Source organism: Eublepharis macularius, chromosome 6, assembly GCF_028583425.1.
Source record: "Eublepharis macularius isolate TG4126 chromosome 6, MPM_Emac_v1.0, whole genome shotgun sequence".
Lineage (NCBI taxonomy): Eukaryota > Metazoa > Chordata > Lepidosauria > Squamata > Eublepharidae > Eublepharis > Eublepharis macularius.
The window spans coordinates 31,687,535-31,706,516 of record NC_072795.1 but is presented as its reverse complement, the minus strand read 5'-3'; the positions used below and the strand labels follow the sequence as shown (position 1 = coordinate 31,706,516).

The window sequence follows — 18,982 nt, the reverse complement described above, 5'->3', positions numbered from 1 at the left end:
TTCTGCCATACCAGAGACTGAATCTAACACAACCTACAATAATTTGGTAAAGTTTTACTGAGTTTACTGCAGTGTAGTCCCTTGGCTCTGCCACCTGAACTAGGCCTTCAAGTCTGAAGGCAGATCATTTATCAAAGAGCTTACAATCTGTCTTCTAGTACTGTCAATGGCTACATTCTCATAAAGTAAGATTTATTACTTGTAGGTGCTGTCAGCATGCCACCATATGACAGTTTTCACGGGGGGGGGGACATCATAGTTCATTCTGCAGGATACTGAAGAAACATTATGAGGTGAAACAAGTTAGATAACAAGAAAAGTAATATTGTCCCAAGACACTCAGTTCAAATTCAAAATCACAGTAATAAACAAAGGTCATGTTTCAAGAGACTCAGATCATAAACTCTGCAGTGTCAGATACCTCAGGAAGTTTTTGTTGTTGTTGGAGCAGCAACTGTCCCATCCCACCTACCTGTGCCAGCCACCCATCACCTCCACCTCTGCTGCCTCCACCTGGGAGTTATAACAGTTAATCCTCCTCATCCTTTCTCTTCCATCACTTTTAAAAAAAACTGTATGAGAAGTCATGCATCTAGGCATCTATCTCCGAAAAGGAGCTGTGCTGGACCAATCTAGTTGGTCATCTAGTCCAGCATCCTGTTTCACACAGGAGCCACAACAGCCCTTCTTATCATAAGAGTTTGGCCGTCATTCTGGCTGTCAAAGCAACCATGGTAATTGGCAGGGTTGATAGGGCAACCAAAATTATAGCCAAGCTTTTGACAGAGGAAAAAATTTCACACGAGTTCATAAAAGGCCTATAAGGCATGTACAGTTTGCTTTGCTGTTTTTAAAGGGAGTAGAGAGAGAGAAAGCAAGGAGGGTGAGCTGTTTCAGCTCTCAAGGAGATGTGCTGTGGCAGTGAGAAGGGACAGCCAAATTGTTTGACCCAGCACTAGCCAAAATGAATATAAGGTAGAAATTGGCACAAGGCTGAAAATTCAACATAACTGTGTACACCAGAGAGGGTCTAGTCATTGGGAATGTTCTAGGGATCCCCCGATTTCTAGGGTATTTAACAGTCTAAGCTCATGGTCTTTACTAGACATGGGCACGAACCACATTATGAACCAAAAAAACCCACGAACTGCCTGATCATTTGTTCGTGATCCAGCGGTTCGTGAGGGTCCATGGCCAATGAACCAGCGTCCGTTGGAAGCCCGGTTCGTTGTGCTCGCCTGTGGTTTGTGAAGCGAGACAGTCAGGCACCATCAATCAATTCCCTTGGAAACAGAGCTGGGGGAATGCCTGAACTGTCTGCACTCCTTCTGTTGCCCTGGAAACCCGAATTGAAGCCCAGCTTACCTTGATCGGCAGGTCTTCCAACCATGGAGCTGCAAATTGGTTACAATTAGTTACATGGAAAAAGACACCTGGGGGAGGGAGGGGGAAGGGGGTGTTCTGTAGCCATGGGCACTCCAATCTCATCCCTGCAAACCCTGATAGGCAGTTCTGATGGCCAACCCCTTGTACACTGGGCCAACGTCAACTGGTGGCTCTAATTGTATCGAGTGGGAGTTTCCTGGGGGCCTCGGATTGGAGAGGGTATAACTCCAAGATCCCTATTTCAATCTTGACCAAACTTGGTTGCTGGCTGGAGGAGAGCCTGCTAAACACTCCCTGTGAATATGGGCTCTCTAAGTGCAATGGGGGCTGTTCCAATGACCACGAACCATGAACCGGTTCAGTAACGGGAAATTTTCATTATGGTTCATTTGTTCGGGTTTGTCAGCGGCACTGAACCACGAACTGCAGGTTCATTAATTTTTTTTGGTTTGTGCCCATGTCTAGTCTTTACCACAGAGATAAGGGGAATTCCTAGAGTGTCACTGTAATGTTTTGCATGTAATGTATTTAATGTAGATTTTAGTTCTGCTAATGTTAGGTTTTTAAAATTGTTACTGTGAGTTTAAATCGAGACGACTGAGGAAAGAAGGAGGGGCTGAATGAGTGAATGGCGTCTGCTCTGATTGGCTGGCAGGAGTACCCAAGGTGGCAGAGTGAACTGCAGTTTTTAGTCAGCGCTGAGGGAAAGTAATCATTCTGCCAGTAAGTCAGTCATTGGATGTATCAGAGAAAGGATTCTGGCTAATGGTTGTTGTGGGTTTCCCGGGCTGTATTGCTGTGGTCTTGGCATTATAGTTCCTGATGTTTCACCAGCAGCGGTGGCTGGCATCTTCAGAGGTGTAGCACCAAAAGACAGAGATCTCTCAGTGTCACAGTGTGGAAAAGATGTTGGCAGGTCATTTATATCTACTCAGGAGGGGTGGGGTTGAGCTGAGTCATCCTGTAAGAGTTTCCCAGGATGTGGAATGCTAATGGCGGGAGGCTTCACGGTATCTGAGGAGGTTCTTTTGCATATGGATTGGTGCTTGATGTGCTAATCTTCTCTGCAGGGCTATTGTCGGGTATAGAGTGTTTTGTTAGCCTGGTGTTTTTCAGAACTGGAAACCATGCTCTGTTCATTCTTAAGGTTTCTTCTTTCCTGTATACAACACCAAAACTGACAAGTATGTCTTGTGGATTGAGTTTCAGAGAACTGATTTTGTTGATGAAATCTGCTGAATCTTTGATGTAAGACAAGGTTTTCCCGATGTGGTCCTGCAGGAGATCGGCCATATGTCTAGTTAATTGATGTTGTATCCCTGTTTACCAAGGTTCCAGTAAAAGACACTATTGCACTTAGAGATCTCTGTCTTTTGGTGCTACACCTCTGAAGATGCCAGCCACAGCTGCCAATGCCAAGACCACGGCAATACAGCTTGGGAAACCCACAACAACCATCGTTCTCTGGCCGTGAAAGCCTTCAACAATACATCGATTCTGGCTAAGTCAGGCAAACTGAGTACGTGCCTGGGTCAGTCTGTATATATCTGAGTGAGAAATTAATCTAGCTAAATCGGGCAAGCTATGTGGAAAGGCCTGAGTGAATCTATGTCTGTGTGGCTAAGAAGAGAGTTTATTCTGATAGTGGAGTTCTGTGTGTAAAATTAGCCTGACTGGTCTGTGAATATACCTTTAAGAATATACAATTATTTGTGAAACCACCAAGCTTAAAAACTATTCTGAAACCAATTTGCTTATCAAAATACTGCAACAGTTACACTTATGTTCTTATAAATAAATTCTACTTTTGTTTAAGCAAAAAAGATCCCCTTTTCCCCTCACACACTGATCGTTCTGGCCAATTACCATCTCTAACAAGCTTTCCTATATTAACAGTTAAACCAAGGAGCTCTAAGGTGAAAGCCTTTGGTGGCAGCAAAAACCTTTTGAGGGAGTCAGGGAGGCAGCAATATAAAGGTCACACAGACACAAAAAGGAAGGGTTTTTTTGAGGTAAAAGTTGAGCAAAGTAGAGAAAACGTGAAGCTGTGTGTGAGTGGAAATAAAAAGAGTGTTGGTTGTGGCCAATGCATTCCTGAGGTATAAGTTTAAGGTAAATTGAAGAGGAGCTGGATTAAAGGTCCAAAGGCAAATGTTTAAAAAGTTTTTTTTAAAAGCAAATCATTTCGGTCATTATCAATGCTATTTTTCCTGCCATTTTTTCTCCCATTTCACAAGTCATCAAGGACAGAGGATTGAAGGTGAAGGCAGGGGATTGTCTACTTTCAGTGGGCAAACAGAAAGTCTAAAATCAGTGGCTAGCTCTACTGAAACTATTAGTAAAGCCTGGAACACTTTTGGAACTAAAGGGGGGGGGGAAGAGGGAAAAAATGACAGCGTTGATCACAGAAGGAGCAGGCACCCCTTCCAATAAAACAAAAGCAGCTTTCTAAAACAGCTACACATGAGAAAACAGACTTCATTCTAGTACAAAGAATAGCCAAACTGTTTCCTATGGCACCCAGCCAGGGAGGTTTGATTTACTTACTTCATTTATAGCCTGCCTTTCTCCCCAATAGGGACTCAAAGCAGCTTACATCATTATCTTCTCCTTCATTCTATCCTCACAGCAACCCTGTAAGGTATGTTAGGCTGAAAGGATGTGATTGGCCCAAGGTCACCCAGCAAGCTTTCATGGCTAAGAAGGGTTTCTAACCTGGGTCTCTCAGATGTTAGACACTCTAACCACAACACAACATCAGGTCTCAATTCCCAAAATATCCAGTGGTTTGGACAGCCACCCTCCATTGGAAAGCATTAAGAAAGTGACTTCTTCTAGAAAGTACCAAATTTAGGTCCTTTTGTGTATCCCAAGACTGTGCTTGTTTCCTTCATAGAAGCCATGGAAATATTGAAGCAGATTATCAGTACAATCCTATGAAGACTTCCTCCAGTCTAAACTCATGAATGTCAATGGTCTTAAAACAATTTACAGTACAACTCTATGCAGAATTACTCCAGTCTAATGGCAGTTGCTGAAAGGGATTTTACAGTATTAGGAACAATGTGTGCCTTAATAAACTTGCAAACTTCCTGACTTATAATTAACACTATAGCAGGTATTTACATAAAAATCCCCCTCAGGGTGTTAAATAAAGCTCGTAGTTCTGGCTCAAACATGACCCATGCCAGGAAAAGCACAGTATGGCAATAAGCATATTGCACTTCCCCTGTTGCAGGTCAGCCCTGGGTCAGAGCTACTTCCTGAAGTACCTTGATTAGGATACTCAAGAGAATACTCCATGAATGTGCAATACAGCATTTTGCTGTCTGAGGATGGAATGCAAATTACTTTAATTTGTTTGGAGGCAGGCAGTGTGAAACAGCTCTATAACATGATTTCTTATCCACAACACTGTGGTGCTTCTCCGATGCATAGTGAAATTAGATAGACTTTCCATACTCTACTTAAATGATCATACACTCATCATAAGTGTTTCTACCAATGATGGGTACAACTTACATGTTGTTGTACCCATCATCGGTAGATGGGCACAACTTACATGTTGAAAATGGGGAGGTAACTATCACTAGGTTATCAGAAGGATTTCGCATTAGGAGAGAGGGTTGTCATGTCTTCAGCACTCCCTCTGAGGCATTCCCCCAAGCAACAGGCCTACATTCAGTAAATTGCTATATAAAAAAGAATCTTTATACAATCATACATATAGTCACATCAAGATTGCTTTTTTGCAGTGTTTTGTGTAAAGGTAGTCCCCTTGCAAGCACCGAGTCATTACAGACCCATGGAGGGACGTCGCATCACGACGGTTTCTTGGCAGACTTTTTGTTATGGAGTAGTTTGCCATTGCCTTCCCCAGTCATCTACACTTTACGCCCAGGAAACTACTCATTTTACCGACCTCGGAAAGATGGAAGGCCGAGTCAACCTTGAGCCAGCTACCTGAACCCAGCTTCCACCAGGATTGAAGTCAAGTCATGAGCAGAGCTTGGACCGCAATACTTGGCAGACTTTTTGTGATGGAGTGGTTTGCCATTGCCTTCCCAGTCATCTACACTTTACCCCAGGAAACTGGATACTCATTTTACTGACCTTGGAAGGATGGAAGGCTGTCAACCTTGAGCCAGTACCTGAACCTGGCTTCCACCAGGATTCAAGTTCGGTCATAAGGAGAGCTTGGACTGCAATACTGCAGCTTATCACTCTGTGCCATGGGGGTCTGTTTTATGTGCATTGTAAACAAGGCTTTTTTTCTGGGAAAAGAGGTGGTGGAACTCAGTGTTGGAACTCAGGACTGCACAATGGCGTCACTTTGGGTCAGCTGGAACAAGGGGGGAGTTTTTTAAAGCTTAAATCGCCCTTGGTGAAAATGGTCACATGGCTGGTGGCCCCGCCCCCTGATCTCCAGACAAAGGGGTTTAGATTGCCCTCCGCACCGCTCCCCGATCTCCGTGTCTGGAGATCATGGCGGGGGGGCCACCGGCCATGTGGCCATTTTCAAGAGGTGCCGGAACTCTGTTCCACCACGTTCCCACTGAAAAAAAGCCCTGATTGTAACAGAAAACTTACCATAACACAAACTGTTCCAAAGAGGTAGTAGTGATGGGAGAGACCTGTTGTAACTTGTACATATTTAATCTCTGGAATTAAATTGTTATAAATTCTCCTATTCATGCAAGGAAAAGTGGGAAAAATTTGCAGAACAAATTTCCAAAACAAGGATAGAACAAAACTCTGAAAATCCACTCTTATGCAGTTTATTTCCCTGAACATTTTGAAAGGGAAAGATGGTTAGGTATAAATGAGGAACTGTGCAGGTCTTGGTTATGTATAAATGAAGGAGAATCATTAGGTTTTGGCCTTATAATACAGAGCTTTGCAGTGGAATCCAAAGCAGAGTTACACTTTTCTAAGTCCACTTGAAGTCAACTGAAATACATTGAAGGGCACACTAGCTCATCTAACCTCTCTGCCTGAAAGGAGACTCATGAAATTAATCTCAATAGATCTTTAGTTAAAGGTACTTTGTTCATTTTTATACTTTATAGTTCAGTCGGTAGAAGTGTCTTGTTCACCATCTGGTCCATTTATGGGTCTTTTTGATTTGATTACTGTGATGGATGTCAGCAAGGCACTTAGAGCCTGTGAAAGCCATCCCCATTATCCTGGTTACTGAAATCTTTTAAGGAGCAGATTAGCGAGTCTGCAGTGTCCATTATACATCATTCATTGACTCGGGGCATTTTTCTTCAATTGCCAAAGAAGGTGGTTATATTTGTCCTTGGCCATTTTCACACGACTTTAAAATAGCATGATATTTACGGAAGGCTGCCGGCTTCCTCATGCAATTTTTGGTGCCATCTGTGATGATGGTGCTTTCGTGGCTGCCTGCCTCCAATTAGTAAATGGGTGGCATCAAAAATTGTGCAAGGAAGCCAGCAGCCTTCCGTGAGTATCATGCTATTTTAAAGATGTGTGAAAATGGCCTTTTACTTAAACAAATATTGCTGGAATAAGAATTTATTGTCCACCCTCTAATCTGCCTTTTCTAGGCAAAATAATCGAGACAGTGGCAGAGTAACCAGGTCTCCCTGGATAGCAAATCTGCTCTAGACCTCTTTCAGTAGGGTTTCAGGCTAGGCTATGCGATGGAGATAGTGTTGGTGGCTCAGTTGATGGTCTCTGCTTGAATATGTATCTTTGTTGTTATTATTGTATTTATCAGCAGCTTTTGATATGGTGAACCATGTTGTCCTGCTTAGATGGTTGAAGATGGAAGTAGGTGTCAAGGGCTGTGCTTTTAAATGGCATAAATAATTTCTCATGGCATAAATAATTTCTCACAGGGCTGCTGTTAGAGACTGGTTGTCAGCAGTGTGGGGCTTACCCTGTGGGGTTTCACAAGGCTCAATCTTATTTCTCAGGCTGCTTAATCTTTATATAAAGCTCTTAGGAGAGATAATTCATGGCTACAGGGTTGATTGACATCCAGTTCTATATTTCTTTGCACAGATGCAGTTAAAGCTACCCTGAGCCAATGCTTGGTTGTGGCAGTTAAATGGTTAACGGAAAACAAGTTGAAACTGAATTTTGATAAGACAGAGATGATGCTGGTTGAGAAAATCATGGTCTTGGAAGGTATTGCATTTCCCACATTTGATGGGGTTCATCTCACCCTCACTAACTGCTACTTGGTCCCTTGGCCTTTAGCCTGTGAGATCCCACAAGGCTCCATCTTGTCCCCTATGCTTTTCTACATATACATGAAACTGCCAGGTGAGGTCATCGAGTCTGGATTGTCACCAATATGGTGACAGATCTGGCAGATTCCAGGGAGGCTGTAGAAACCATGAACTGATACCTGGAGGCAGTTTTGGGGTAGATGTGGACTAATAACCTGAACCTTAATCCTGACAAGGTGGAAGTATTACTAGTGAATGGAAGGATTGACCTGGGAATTAAACTGTCACGTGTTCTAGATGGGGGTTACACTGCCCTTGAAGGAACAGGTCCATAGCTTGGAGATTTTCCTAGATTTAGGCCTACTGCTGGATAATCAGGTGACAGCTCTAACCAGGAGAGCTATTATCAGCTTCAGCTGGTTACCCAGTAGTTGCCTTTTCTGGGCAGAAAAGATCTGGACATTGTGGTGCATTCATTGTTAATATTTAAACTGCATTACTGTAACTATGGAGCTGCCTTTGAAAACTGTTCAGAAGCTTCAGTTGGTATAGAACGCTGCAGCCAATATTTTGAGTGAGTCATAGGGACTATATCACTCCAGTCTTGGTCCATCTACACTGGCTTCCTATTTGTTTCTGGGCCCAATTCAAGTCCTATATGGCTTGGGATCAGCATACCTGAAGGATGACCTGGTCTCATATGAACCTACCCAACCACCATGGTCATCTTCCAAGGACCTGCTTTAGGTGCTCCCACCTTCTGAGATTAGGCGACTGGCAACCCAAGAGAGGATCTTCTTGGATATGGCACCAAAATTATGAAATTTTCTCCACAGGGATTTTTTCGTCCCTTTCTGTAGCTGATATCTGCCAGGAGGTGAAGACATTTTTGTTTTGTCTGGTGTTCCTTCAATGATCCCTCATTCCTGTTCTATGTTTTAACTATTGTCTGTCTTTCCTTTTAAATATGTACTTCAGTTTTGGTTTTAAATGTTTTTACAATGCATTTTTATAACAATTGTTTTAACTCTTAGCTTTGGTTGACCTTATGGAGTAGACAGGCCCGGTATAAATTTTGTAAATAACAATAGTAACTTACTATCGGGTCAAGGTGGAGAATGCATATTAAATCAATCCTGCAGTCACTCCATTGGTACCTAATTAACTTCCAGGTTCAATTCAAGTTTCCAAGTGCTGGTTAAAGCCATGCATGGTCTAGAACCCATATATCTGCAGGACTTTTAAGATGTTCTCCTGAGACAGCTTCACTCATCTGAGGAAACACTTCTGAAGCTGCGACTCTGCACAGTGTAAGAACAACAGCTGCCCATACCAGAGAATTCTCTGTTTTGGCTTCCACCTGGGAGAATGGCCTGCCTGATGAGGTCAGGAAGGCACCCATGCTTCTATTGTTTTGCAGGATGTGTAAAATGGAATGTTTAGCAGGTCATTTTAATAAAGGGAATATAGTTGTTTTAATTGTCTGTGAAAAAAATTGTACATAGGTTTATCATATTCTTTCTCCGCCTCAGATTGCATTGTTTATGGGATGTGTTATACTTATTTTTATTTCACTGTTTCTCTAACCATGTAATCCAGTTTTATTGCTATGCTTATTGTATATATTATACAACAGCCTTGTGTGGTAGGTTATGCTGAGAGAGAATGACTGGCCCAAGGTCACCCAAGAGGATTCATGGCAGAGATTTGAAGTCATCTCTCACAAATCCAAGCCCAATATTCTAAACACAACACCATTTTGTCTCTCCTTGACTTCTCCCTTTATTCAAGTAGACCCCAGTGCAACAAGCTTTTGGCTACAATCTCTTTAAGAGATGTTCAAAGCAGATGTCATTCAACCTGTCTTTACTCTTAGTTTCTGTGACTACTGATGGGAGAACTTTTATGTTAGGACCATTGTTCAGGCAGAATATATGATTATAAATAATAATTCTCAGCATATGACAATTTCCATACCTCATCAATGTGTCCAACAGCTCCATAGATCTTTGCTGTTTGTCCAATCAGACTTGGGAAACTATCTCCAATCTCTTTCAGTGTAGGAAGCAAATTGGCCAATACTTCTGGCTCATAGCTTGATATTTCTATCAGTATATTTAGGATGATGTCATTATTATTGGGATCTCTTACATGACTAATTAGAGAGGGAATACATTCTTGAAGCACCTACAAAAATAAAGGAGGAAGAAGAGATTAATCACTGATAATCTATAGGGTTTTTTGAAAGCTAATTCATTTTTCAAAACATTCCATCATTATCCTTATATGTAAGATTTGCAAAAAAGTCAACACAAGTTTATTTTTCCACAATGCATATGAGTAGCCTCAGGTTAAAAATGCACAAAGTCAGCATTTCATAATTAAGGAAATTCTTCAGTGTCAAAAAACCCCCATCCCTATAAAATTCTCAAGTTTCTCCCTTTAGACGAGTATGAAATTGTATTGATTTTAAAAACGTGTCAAAGTCTCCGATGTCATAGTAAATGAAAGAATAACAGGAATCCTCTATTGTCCCCAAGGAATTTTTGAAATCCCAGTCACGATGGAGCAAAGAATGAAAGTTGGGATCCAGATCACCAGCTGTTTTAAATCAGTGTCAGTCCATGAACTGCAATGAAAGGATTACAGTGGCAGGGAATTGGGCCCTCAACAATAAGCATCACATTGTTGTAATATCCATATATACAGGACACACTGTTGTAATACAGATGTTTCATCTAATGTCTTAGGGAACATCCTAAAAATCTGAACGACCGAAATTATGGGCAAATGGGAATGCTTTTATGGAACTACTTTGGCAATTCGCACGGACATATATGAATTTGCAAAAGTGGAAATTCTTGGAAATCAGACACTATTATTAATTTTAATGAGTTTATAGCCTTTCTGCTTTCAACAAAAGAACACCAAGTGTGGCTTAGAATCATAAAATAATATCAGTACTGTCAGGCTTTGGCAGGGGTATAGCTACACATGGTGTCAGTGTGCCTGAACTGCGGCCCTTGGCTATGGACAGGGCCTGCACAGGACTCTGCTCTGTGGAAGGAGGGGAGGTATACATCACCCTTGCTCCCTCTCTACCACTCGCAGGCCTGCTCAACCTGTCAGGGTCCTTGAAGCATCCTCCTACTTCCAGCCTTCCACAGCTTCCCCCCTCTTCACCTCCTCCTTGCTGGTTCCTCCTTCTCTCCTTCCTCCCTCCATTTCTTCTTCCTCCTTCCACCCTTTCTCTCACTCTCCTCACTTCCTTGTTGCTCCTACACAACCCACTTCCTGCTCCTAACTCACCACCCCACCTTGTGGGAGAACTTCTCTTATATACCTTTACCCATTCTCAGCTCCACCTGTCAACCACGCCCCCAGCCCTCTAGCCATGGCCATGGCTCTCCTAGGCAGCCACACCTGTGGTTGCTTTGCTGTCTGCTCTGGGTAGCCGCACCTGCGCCTGCTTTGCTGGTTGCTGGGCTTTCTCTGTTGATGGCCACAGGCAACCACACCTGCAGCTGCTGTGCTCCTAGCTTCACTTGGTCCCGGCCAACTCCTTCTGGCCTGCCTGCAGGTTGGGGTGCGGCCCTTGGTTGCTCTGGTTGCCTTTCCTTCCCTGCTGCTAAGGTTGCTGGCTGGCTTGCTGCTGGCTGGCTGTCACTGCTTCCTGTGCCCTCTCCCTCTGGTCGAGTCCCTTCCTGGCTGTCCTTGCTCTCCCTGTCTGGGCTCATAGCCTCCCACCAGAGGGTGGGGCTAGCTGGCTTCCACCTGCCCCATCTGACCCTCTGAGGCTTGGGAGCTTCTTTCCCTCCCTCTGGTGCTGGTGGGTTCTGGACCTGGGTGTCCGTTGGGCAGCCATGCTGCTGTCTCCCAGCCGTCCCCTGTCCTCTTCTCCTGGTGAGTCCGGGGCCTAAGCCTCAGACCCTGGACAAGTACAAAGTGAAAACATCAACAAGTAAACCAGTAAAACCACCACAATATAAACTGACATCAAATCAGCAGCGACAATAAAAAATTAAATCAGCAGCAATAACAATTAATAGTAACTCACTTGCACAACAAAGGCCTTCTGGAACAAATAGGTCTTTGACACCAAGATTATTATTTGCTTCAAGTGACCATGTATCTGACCACTAAATGAAAACAGGTTAGTCTACCTATTGAATAATCTAAATATATAAGTTTGAATCTTCTGTAAAACACACAGATTGTATGAAACAAATTTTGAATCCCATTGTGAATCTCATTCAAAATTAGTAGTAGTTTGGACAGCAACCCACATAATTAAATAGTTAGCAATATATTAGGATTGTTTATGTCATGCTTCTACATTTGGATTAGATAATCCCAATTATCTGACTCCAAAATGCATGTATATACGAAATCACTGTGCAGTTCTTCCCATTTTAACAGAGAATTTCCATGCAGATATTCACCTTATAAAGTTCTCATCAAAACCTCCAAACTATCTCCTTGTTCTTAAGGATCTCCTGCTAAAGAATATTTCAGTCTGGCATCTCCTAACATGCATTTTTAATTAATTAAATTCTAATGTAAACATGTCAGTCAACACAAAGTTATTTAAAACAGTTTCATATATACATTTATCCTTTCCTACTGTGCTCACAATTCTAGCCCTGCACAAGTTCCTTCCTATTAAAAACTGTCAACTTCTGTATCTACAATCTCACTTCTATAATGCCACAAAAGCAAAGTAAAATAAGCAAAAAAAGAGGAAAAAAAGAGGAAAATAAAATAAAAAAAGAAAAACCAGATACAAGCTAGTATTTGGTATCTCAGGGCCAAGCTACACATGACAAATGAACAGCAAGTGGATTGAGTGGAGGGCAAGTGAACAGGGAGAAATACACTTGCCGTTCAAGTGTCATTCGTCATGTGTAGCTTGGCCCTCAGTGTCTATATTTGGGTGTCTATACAGGCTTGTTATAAATGGCTGGAATGCAACCTTTAATGTAGAATTTTAACCATGTGTGCTGACCTGCATCAAGATGCACTTTCTACCTTCTTCCACTTCTTACTAGTTCCAGCATATCATATAAGCCAGCCCGAGATAGTTGTAAAGGAGGGACTTTAGCTCAGGTGATCTGCTTTGCACACAAAAGATGCCTGGTTCAGTTCCCAACATCTCAACCACCAATAACCTATTGCATAGCAAACCCTTTTGATCATACCTTTTTGTGTTGGGTAAATATGCTTACCAGCATTCATTTATCCAGGGGTCATTTCATAGAAAAAGAGATGGAGGAACTCATTAGCATAACTCATTAGTATATGCCACGCCTCTTGCCATCACCAGAAGTGTGTCATTAGTATAACTGATTTGCATATGCCATGCCCCTGACATCACCCATTCTGGCTGTTTTGGACCCAATCCTGGCCATTCAGGGCCGAAATTGGGCCCAAAAATGGCAAAAAGGGGCTGAAAATGGCTGAAAAGGGGCCCCAAATGGTCAGGATTAGGCCGCTGATGAGCGGGAGAGTGATCCACCATCAGTCAGAGACTCGATCCAGGCTGTTTCAGCCCCAATCCAGGCCGAAATGGGCCCAAAATGGCCAAGAGTCAGGTGGGCAGATCACCTGACATGATCTCTTTGGAGGAACTGCCGGAACTGTGTTCCTGTGCATTCCCCCTCAAAATGAGCCCTGCATTTATCATATTTTTATCCCACCTTTCCCCCAAGGAACGGATGGCAGTTTCAGTCTTCGCAGCAACCCTATGAAGTGAGTTGGGATGAAAGGCAGTGACTTGCCTAAGTTTTCGCAATGAGCTTTATAGCTGAGCATATATTTGAATCAGGACTCCAAATCCAAGTCTAGCTCCTCATCCACCAGAGCATAATAAGGGCAAATTTCTTTAGCTTGAAATAAATGCGCTTAAAGAAAAAAAAGAGGCCCAAACATGTTTTTAAAGAGTACAACAGAGACCCAATGGTACAACAAACTGATATTAACAAGAGAATGGCTATCATGCTGAAAAGAGGTCATTTGGCTTAGGCACCAAAGAAAGAATGAAATGCCTCATCAGACTGGAAAATATTTTTCATAGAGCTAGTTATATACCCTCTGCAACTGTATATTTTAAGAAGGTTCCCTTGACTGTAGTGAGAGATGGATATTAAGTTTCTGTTGAATTTTTTTTATGAAGGCTGCTGAAATTTATACCCTGTAAATAAGGCATCTTTGTACCTTGTTATAATGCCCTATGCCTCATAAACATCCTGCTTGTGTGACTGTGTGAACTGTACACGAAACATGTGATACTTCTGTTGGCTTTCTCCCCCTTGTTCCTATTCTGGCAGTTATTCCCTGTAACTAAGCTTTAAAGACTCCAAAAGCCTTTCAAATAGCTTTATCTTTACAGAGGGAAATAAAATAATGGCACACAATATTTCATGCATAAATAAGGACAGTCAAAAATGGCAAAAGGTTTTGGTTCAAAGATGGCTTGATAGTCATCTCTCAGTTCTGTCCAGCATACCACCATTTTTATTTATTTCTCCCAAACAGAGTATCTAGCAATCACTTTAAAGACCCTTTTAGCCTATTTCAGTAATCGATTTCTTTCACCATATTAAACCTCTTTTGATCCACTAATTGCTTTAACCCTTCATTAACATCACTTGAAATAAATGATATTTTTCCTATTACGATTTGGCAATTGATTAACATCATTTTATTGTGCCTTTTATTGAGACACTATCCAACTCTGTCAAGCAAACTTGCAAAGTATACTGACAAAATTTTCATTCAGGAGAAACACTACCACTACCACAGTCAAGCAATGTCCAACATGGCAGTTTCCTGGCAAATATTTATAATAATAATAATAACTACAACATTTAGCTTATATACCACCCTTTGAGACAACTTAATGTCCACTCAGAGTGGTTTACAAAGTGTGTTATTATTACCCCCACAACAATCACCCCATGAGGTGGGCAGGGCTGAGAGAACTCTGAGAAGCTGGGATTGACCCAAGGTCACCCAGCTGGTTTCAAGCAGAGGAGTGGGGAATCAAACCTGGTTCTCCAGATTAGAGTCCTGCATCTCTTAACCACTACACCAAACTGGATCCCAAATATTCTTCAACAAATTATTTTTGATATGTTTAGAATAATTCCTTTTTTGATATTCTGCATTACATTTCAGACTATGAATGGAGAAATAGTATCTTGCTTCCCTCATTTACAGGAAAATGAAAATTTTGTCAATAAAATAAAAAACTGCAAACAGCATCTGTTTTGCATGTAGAAGGTCCCAGTTTCTTCAGTTAAAGGGATCAAGTAGTCAGTGATGTCAAAGACACCTGTGATCCTGGAGAGCCACTGCCAATCTTAGAAGAGATGATACTGATCTTGATAGACCAATAATGTGATTCATCGTAAAGGTGGCTTTATGTGTTCGGTTTAGTATTTTTGCCAACTCTCTGGCTGGGTTTTAGGTAAACAGAACTGATACGTTTTCAAATGTTAGAGATGCCATGATCAAGCCGGCCCTCAGCTTGGAAGCTTCTAATAATATTAATGTATGCATGCACATAACTCCCTCTCTCCACACATGATAACTTGCAGTCAAATGACCTTATTTGAAAACTACTTTTCAAAGTTGAAACTGGATTGTGAAGATTGTTTGGAACAGCCTATTCTGAAACATCAGAATATAACTGATGAATGATGAACATTCACATTTCCTAAGGGAAAACTACCTTGCAAAGGGAATGCCTTCTGTTTTATTATGCTACGGGCTGCATGCTGAATTGATCTAAAGCGCTGTTGCTGACTCTTTTTACCACAGCCGGCCTGCTGGAGCACCTAAGAATTCATCCCCACCCTGGATTAGCACAAAAAGAACTAGAGAACCCAGACTTTGATTCCAGCCAGGAATTCTTCCCTGTAGGGCAGAGTGGAAACTTGAACAGGTTTCTCAGGGAAACTTGAACAATACCAGTAAAGTAAGAGTATCATGAGTGGAAACCTGAACAGGTTTTCTCAGGGAAACTAGAACAATACCAGTAAAGTAAGAGTATCATGCATGGCTTTCATTCATTCATATCCCACCCGTTCTCTAAAAAGCTCTTGGTGACTGACTATTCTACTTCCCCCTCACAATAAGACTGTTAAAGAAGGCCGAAAAAGAATAACTGACTCAAGGTCACCTATAATACAATCCTCAGCTGTGGATTTAGCAATTCTCTACCAGTAGACTTAGACGGGTGTAACTCTGCTAGTGAGTTTCCTGGTCTGAATGGGGATTCAAATCCAGTTCTTCCTGCTTCATATCGAACCACTATACCACACTGGTATCTGTTTGATCAGCTATTGAGCCAAGGATCTGGTGACAACTGACAACCTAGTAAGTCACGTATCGTTAATCTCAGGCATGGTCTATTTGTTATGTTTGGACGAATTGGACATGGCATCACCTGCCATTTCAAGTAATGAATAAGATAAGTAATTGCATCACCACATAGTGAGAGCCAGAGTGCACACACAAGGGTATTTTGGAGGGGGGGGGGTTGCCATTCTTCTTGGAGACATTTTTATTTCTAATCCCCAAAGTGCTTCTTGAGTTCAGCAAAGCTTAAATAAAATTCTATGGGCCTGAGAGAGGCACCTTGAAGGTTGTGTAGGAAATAAATTGGAGTTGCCATCAGAATATTTGTCCATAGACATCCAGAGCCTAAACTGGTGGGGCTACACAGGGCTTTTTTTGTGGGAGAAGAAGTGGTGGAACTCAGTGATGGAACTCAAGACTGCACAATGACGTCACTTTGGGTCAGCTGGAACAAGGGGGGAGTTTTTTAAAGTTTAAATTGCCCTAGGTGAAAATGGTCACATGGCCGGTGGCCCCGCCCCCTGATCTCCAGACAGAGGGGAGTTTAGATTGCCCTTTGTGCCACTGGAGCAGCGTGGAGGGCAATCTAAACTCCCCTCTGTTTGGAGGTCGGGGGCGGGGCCACCAGCCATGTGACCATTTTTAAGAGGTGGTAAACAACAAGGAAAAAGGAAGTATGCCAAAAAGTGTCTCAGTACAATTATATTATCTGTACCACACTACGAGTAAATCAGTATATTTACAATGAATCTTCAATTATCTACAGCAAATCAATACATATGCATGGAGAGAGAATTAAGTCCCAATACAGTAGAATTCTCTCAAACTTTGCTCATGACGCCAGAAGGTAAACGGTGCCAGAAGGGTCCAGAATATAGCTGGTTGGTGGCATCCAAGGTTGCAAGGTTGCAAGAACAGGTGGCAACGAGCTACACCGGTCTCATTCCTTTCGGCTCGTTTCAGAAAGGGTCCTTCGTCAGGCCACCAATATCCTACAATTCATATTACAAAATATCAATACCAGTCCATTTAGGGACATCCCGGTAGTTTCATTTATCCAGCCATACTTACTATTTTATCAGGCAAATTCGTATAAGGAGTCAATTATCAGTCAGTATCAAGTTCTGAAGTCAGCTACCATATGCGGTGGGAAGGGCACGCATATCATCAGTTAAATACAAAAGCTCAAGGTTAATTACCAATTAACACATAATTATTTCATTTAAAGGAACTTGACTAATAAATACATTGCACTTCTCCCTAATGCATTCCTATATTCAGTTTGCACACACAGTACCAATATGAATTGTACATCAAGGGGGTTCAAACATCAGTGAGGGAACAGGGGCAGTTACCTTGCCAGTTATATTGCCAATCAACACAATATCACTACATTTAAAGGAATATGTCTAATAAATACATTGCACTTTTCCCTATTGCACTCCTATATTCAATTTGCACAATCGTTACCAATATAAGTTAAATCAAAAGGATTCTAATATCAGTGGGGGAATAGGGAGCAGAACGGGAAGGGGAAGGGAGCCAAGGAACGAGATTGATTCAATCCCAACCAGAGGGAAAAATTTTTTTAAGAGGGTATCTTTCAAAAAACCAAATACTAAGTTTAAAGAAACACCGAGTAGTCAATGTCGTTATTCAAACCCTCTGGTAGCATAGTGTGTAATCTAAAAATCCACCTAATCTCAGCCTGTAGGAGAAGGCGCTTATTAAGACCAGGTCTCTTTATCACCTCCAAGACTGAGTATCTAAAGGTTCTATCACTTCCGTGTTTGTTCCAAAGGTGTTGATAGAGGGGTGTGTCTTCACAATGATTTTTGACCCTTGATATATGTTCCTGCATGCGTAAGCGCACTGGGCGGGTGGTGCAGCCCACGTATGACAAAGGACAACTGCATTGTAAGAGATACACTACATTGTTAGTATTGCATGTGGAGAAATCCCTAGATGTTGGAGGGTACCGTAATTTCGGGAATTTCATCTTCCTGAGGTCTAGACAGAGGGCACATACACTACAGTGACCGCACGGAAAGTGTCCGAGCGGTAAGTTGGTTTACTTAATTGGACTCGTAAAACCCGAGTGTACTAGAAGGTCTTTTAAGCTTTTAGTTCGTCGGTATCCTATTTGGGGCGGAGCCGCGCAGCCTGGAATATCTAAAAGGACACGCCAATATTTTCTGATGATTCTCACTATTGGCTCGGCCAGGGGGGATTGATCAATGGCCCAGGTGATACCTGTTCTCTCTGCCTCACGTTGTCTATAAGATAGCAATTGCGAGCGGGAAGAGCGATCTGCTCTCTGTTTGGCCCGGGAGATCACCCAAGCTGGGTATCCGCGCGCCTTAAAGTCATTTGCCATCCTCCTGGCTTCTTCCTGGTAGTGGCATTGGAAGGAAGCGTTCCTTTTAATGCGCAGAAATTGTCCTACCGGGATGTTCTTTTTAAGCACCGTTCGATGGTAGGAGTTGTACTGCAGGTAGGCTGCCCTATCTGTGGGTTTTCTGAAGGGCCTCACGCCCAAAGACGTGGCTGACCTCTTAAAGACCACCACATCCAGGAAAGGGATGCTGTCCCCGCTGCCCTGGTGTGTAAATCGTATATTTTCATCTAATTTATTCAACCACTCCACAAAACTCTCCACTGCTAAAGAAGTGCGCATTATACAAAAAATGTCATCTATGTATCTTCTTATGCAAATTATCTGTTCAAAAAACGGATTAGTTTCAGGGTCATACAGATATTTGTTTTCCAAAAACGCCATAAACAAAATTGCAATGCTCAGGGCCACGGGACACCCCATCGCGACCCCCTTAATTTGGTAAAAATATTGGGTCTCAAATCTAAAGTAGTTCTTTTCCATAATGAAGTCCAAAAGATCCAAAAGAAAACTAGTCGGGGGAAAAAGAATGGACCTCGTATTCAATGTCCCTTCAATAACTGTCCGGACCTCGCTATGCGGGATTGAGGTGTAAAGTGACTGAACATCCAATGTAAGCAAATAAGCCCCTGGGGGA

At 42.3% G+C, this 18,982-nt stretch overlaps 1 protein-coding gene across 1 annotated transcript in view; it reads right to left on the bottom strand.

Moving 5' to 3' along the window:
• Nucleotides 1–18,982, bottom strand: part of VEPH1 (ventricular zone expressed PH domain containing 1) — a 189,609-nt gene that overhangs the window by 126,492 nt on the left and 44,135 nt on the right. Inside the window, exon 5 of the mRNA XM_054983455.1 lies at nucleotides 9,567–9,776. Within this exon, the coding sequence (XP_054839430.1) occupies nucleotides 9,567–9,776 (210 nt within the window). The remainder of the gene's footprint in view (nucleotides 1–9,566; nucleotides 9,777–18,982) is intronic.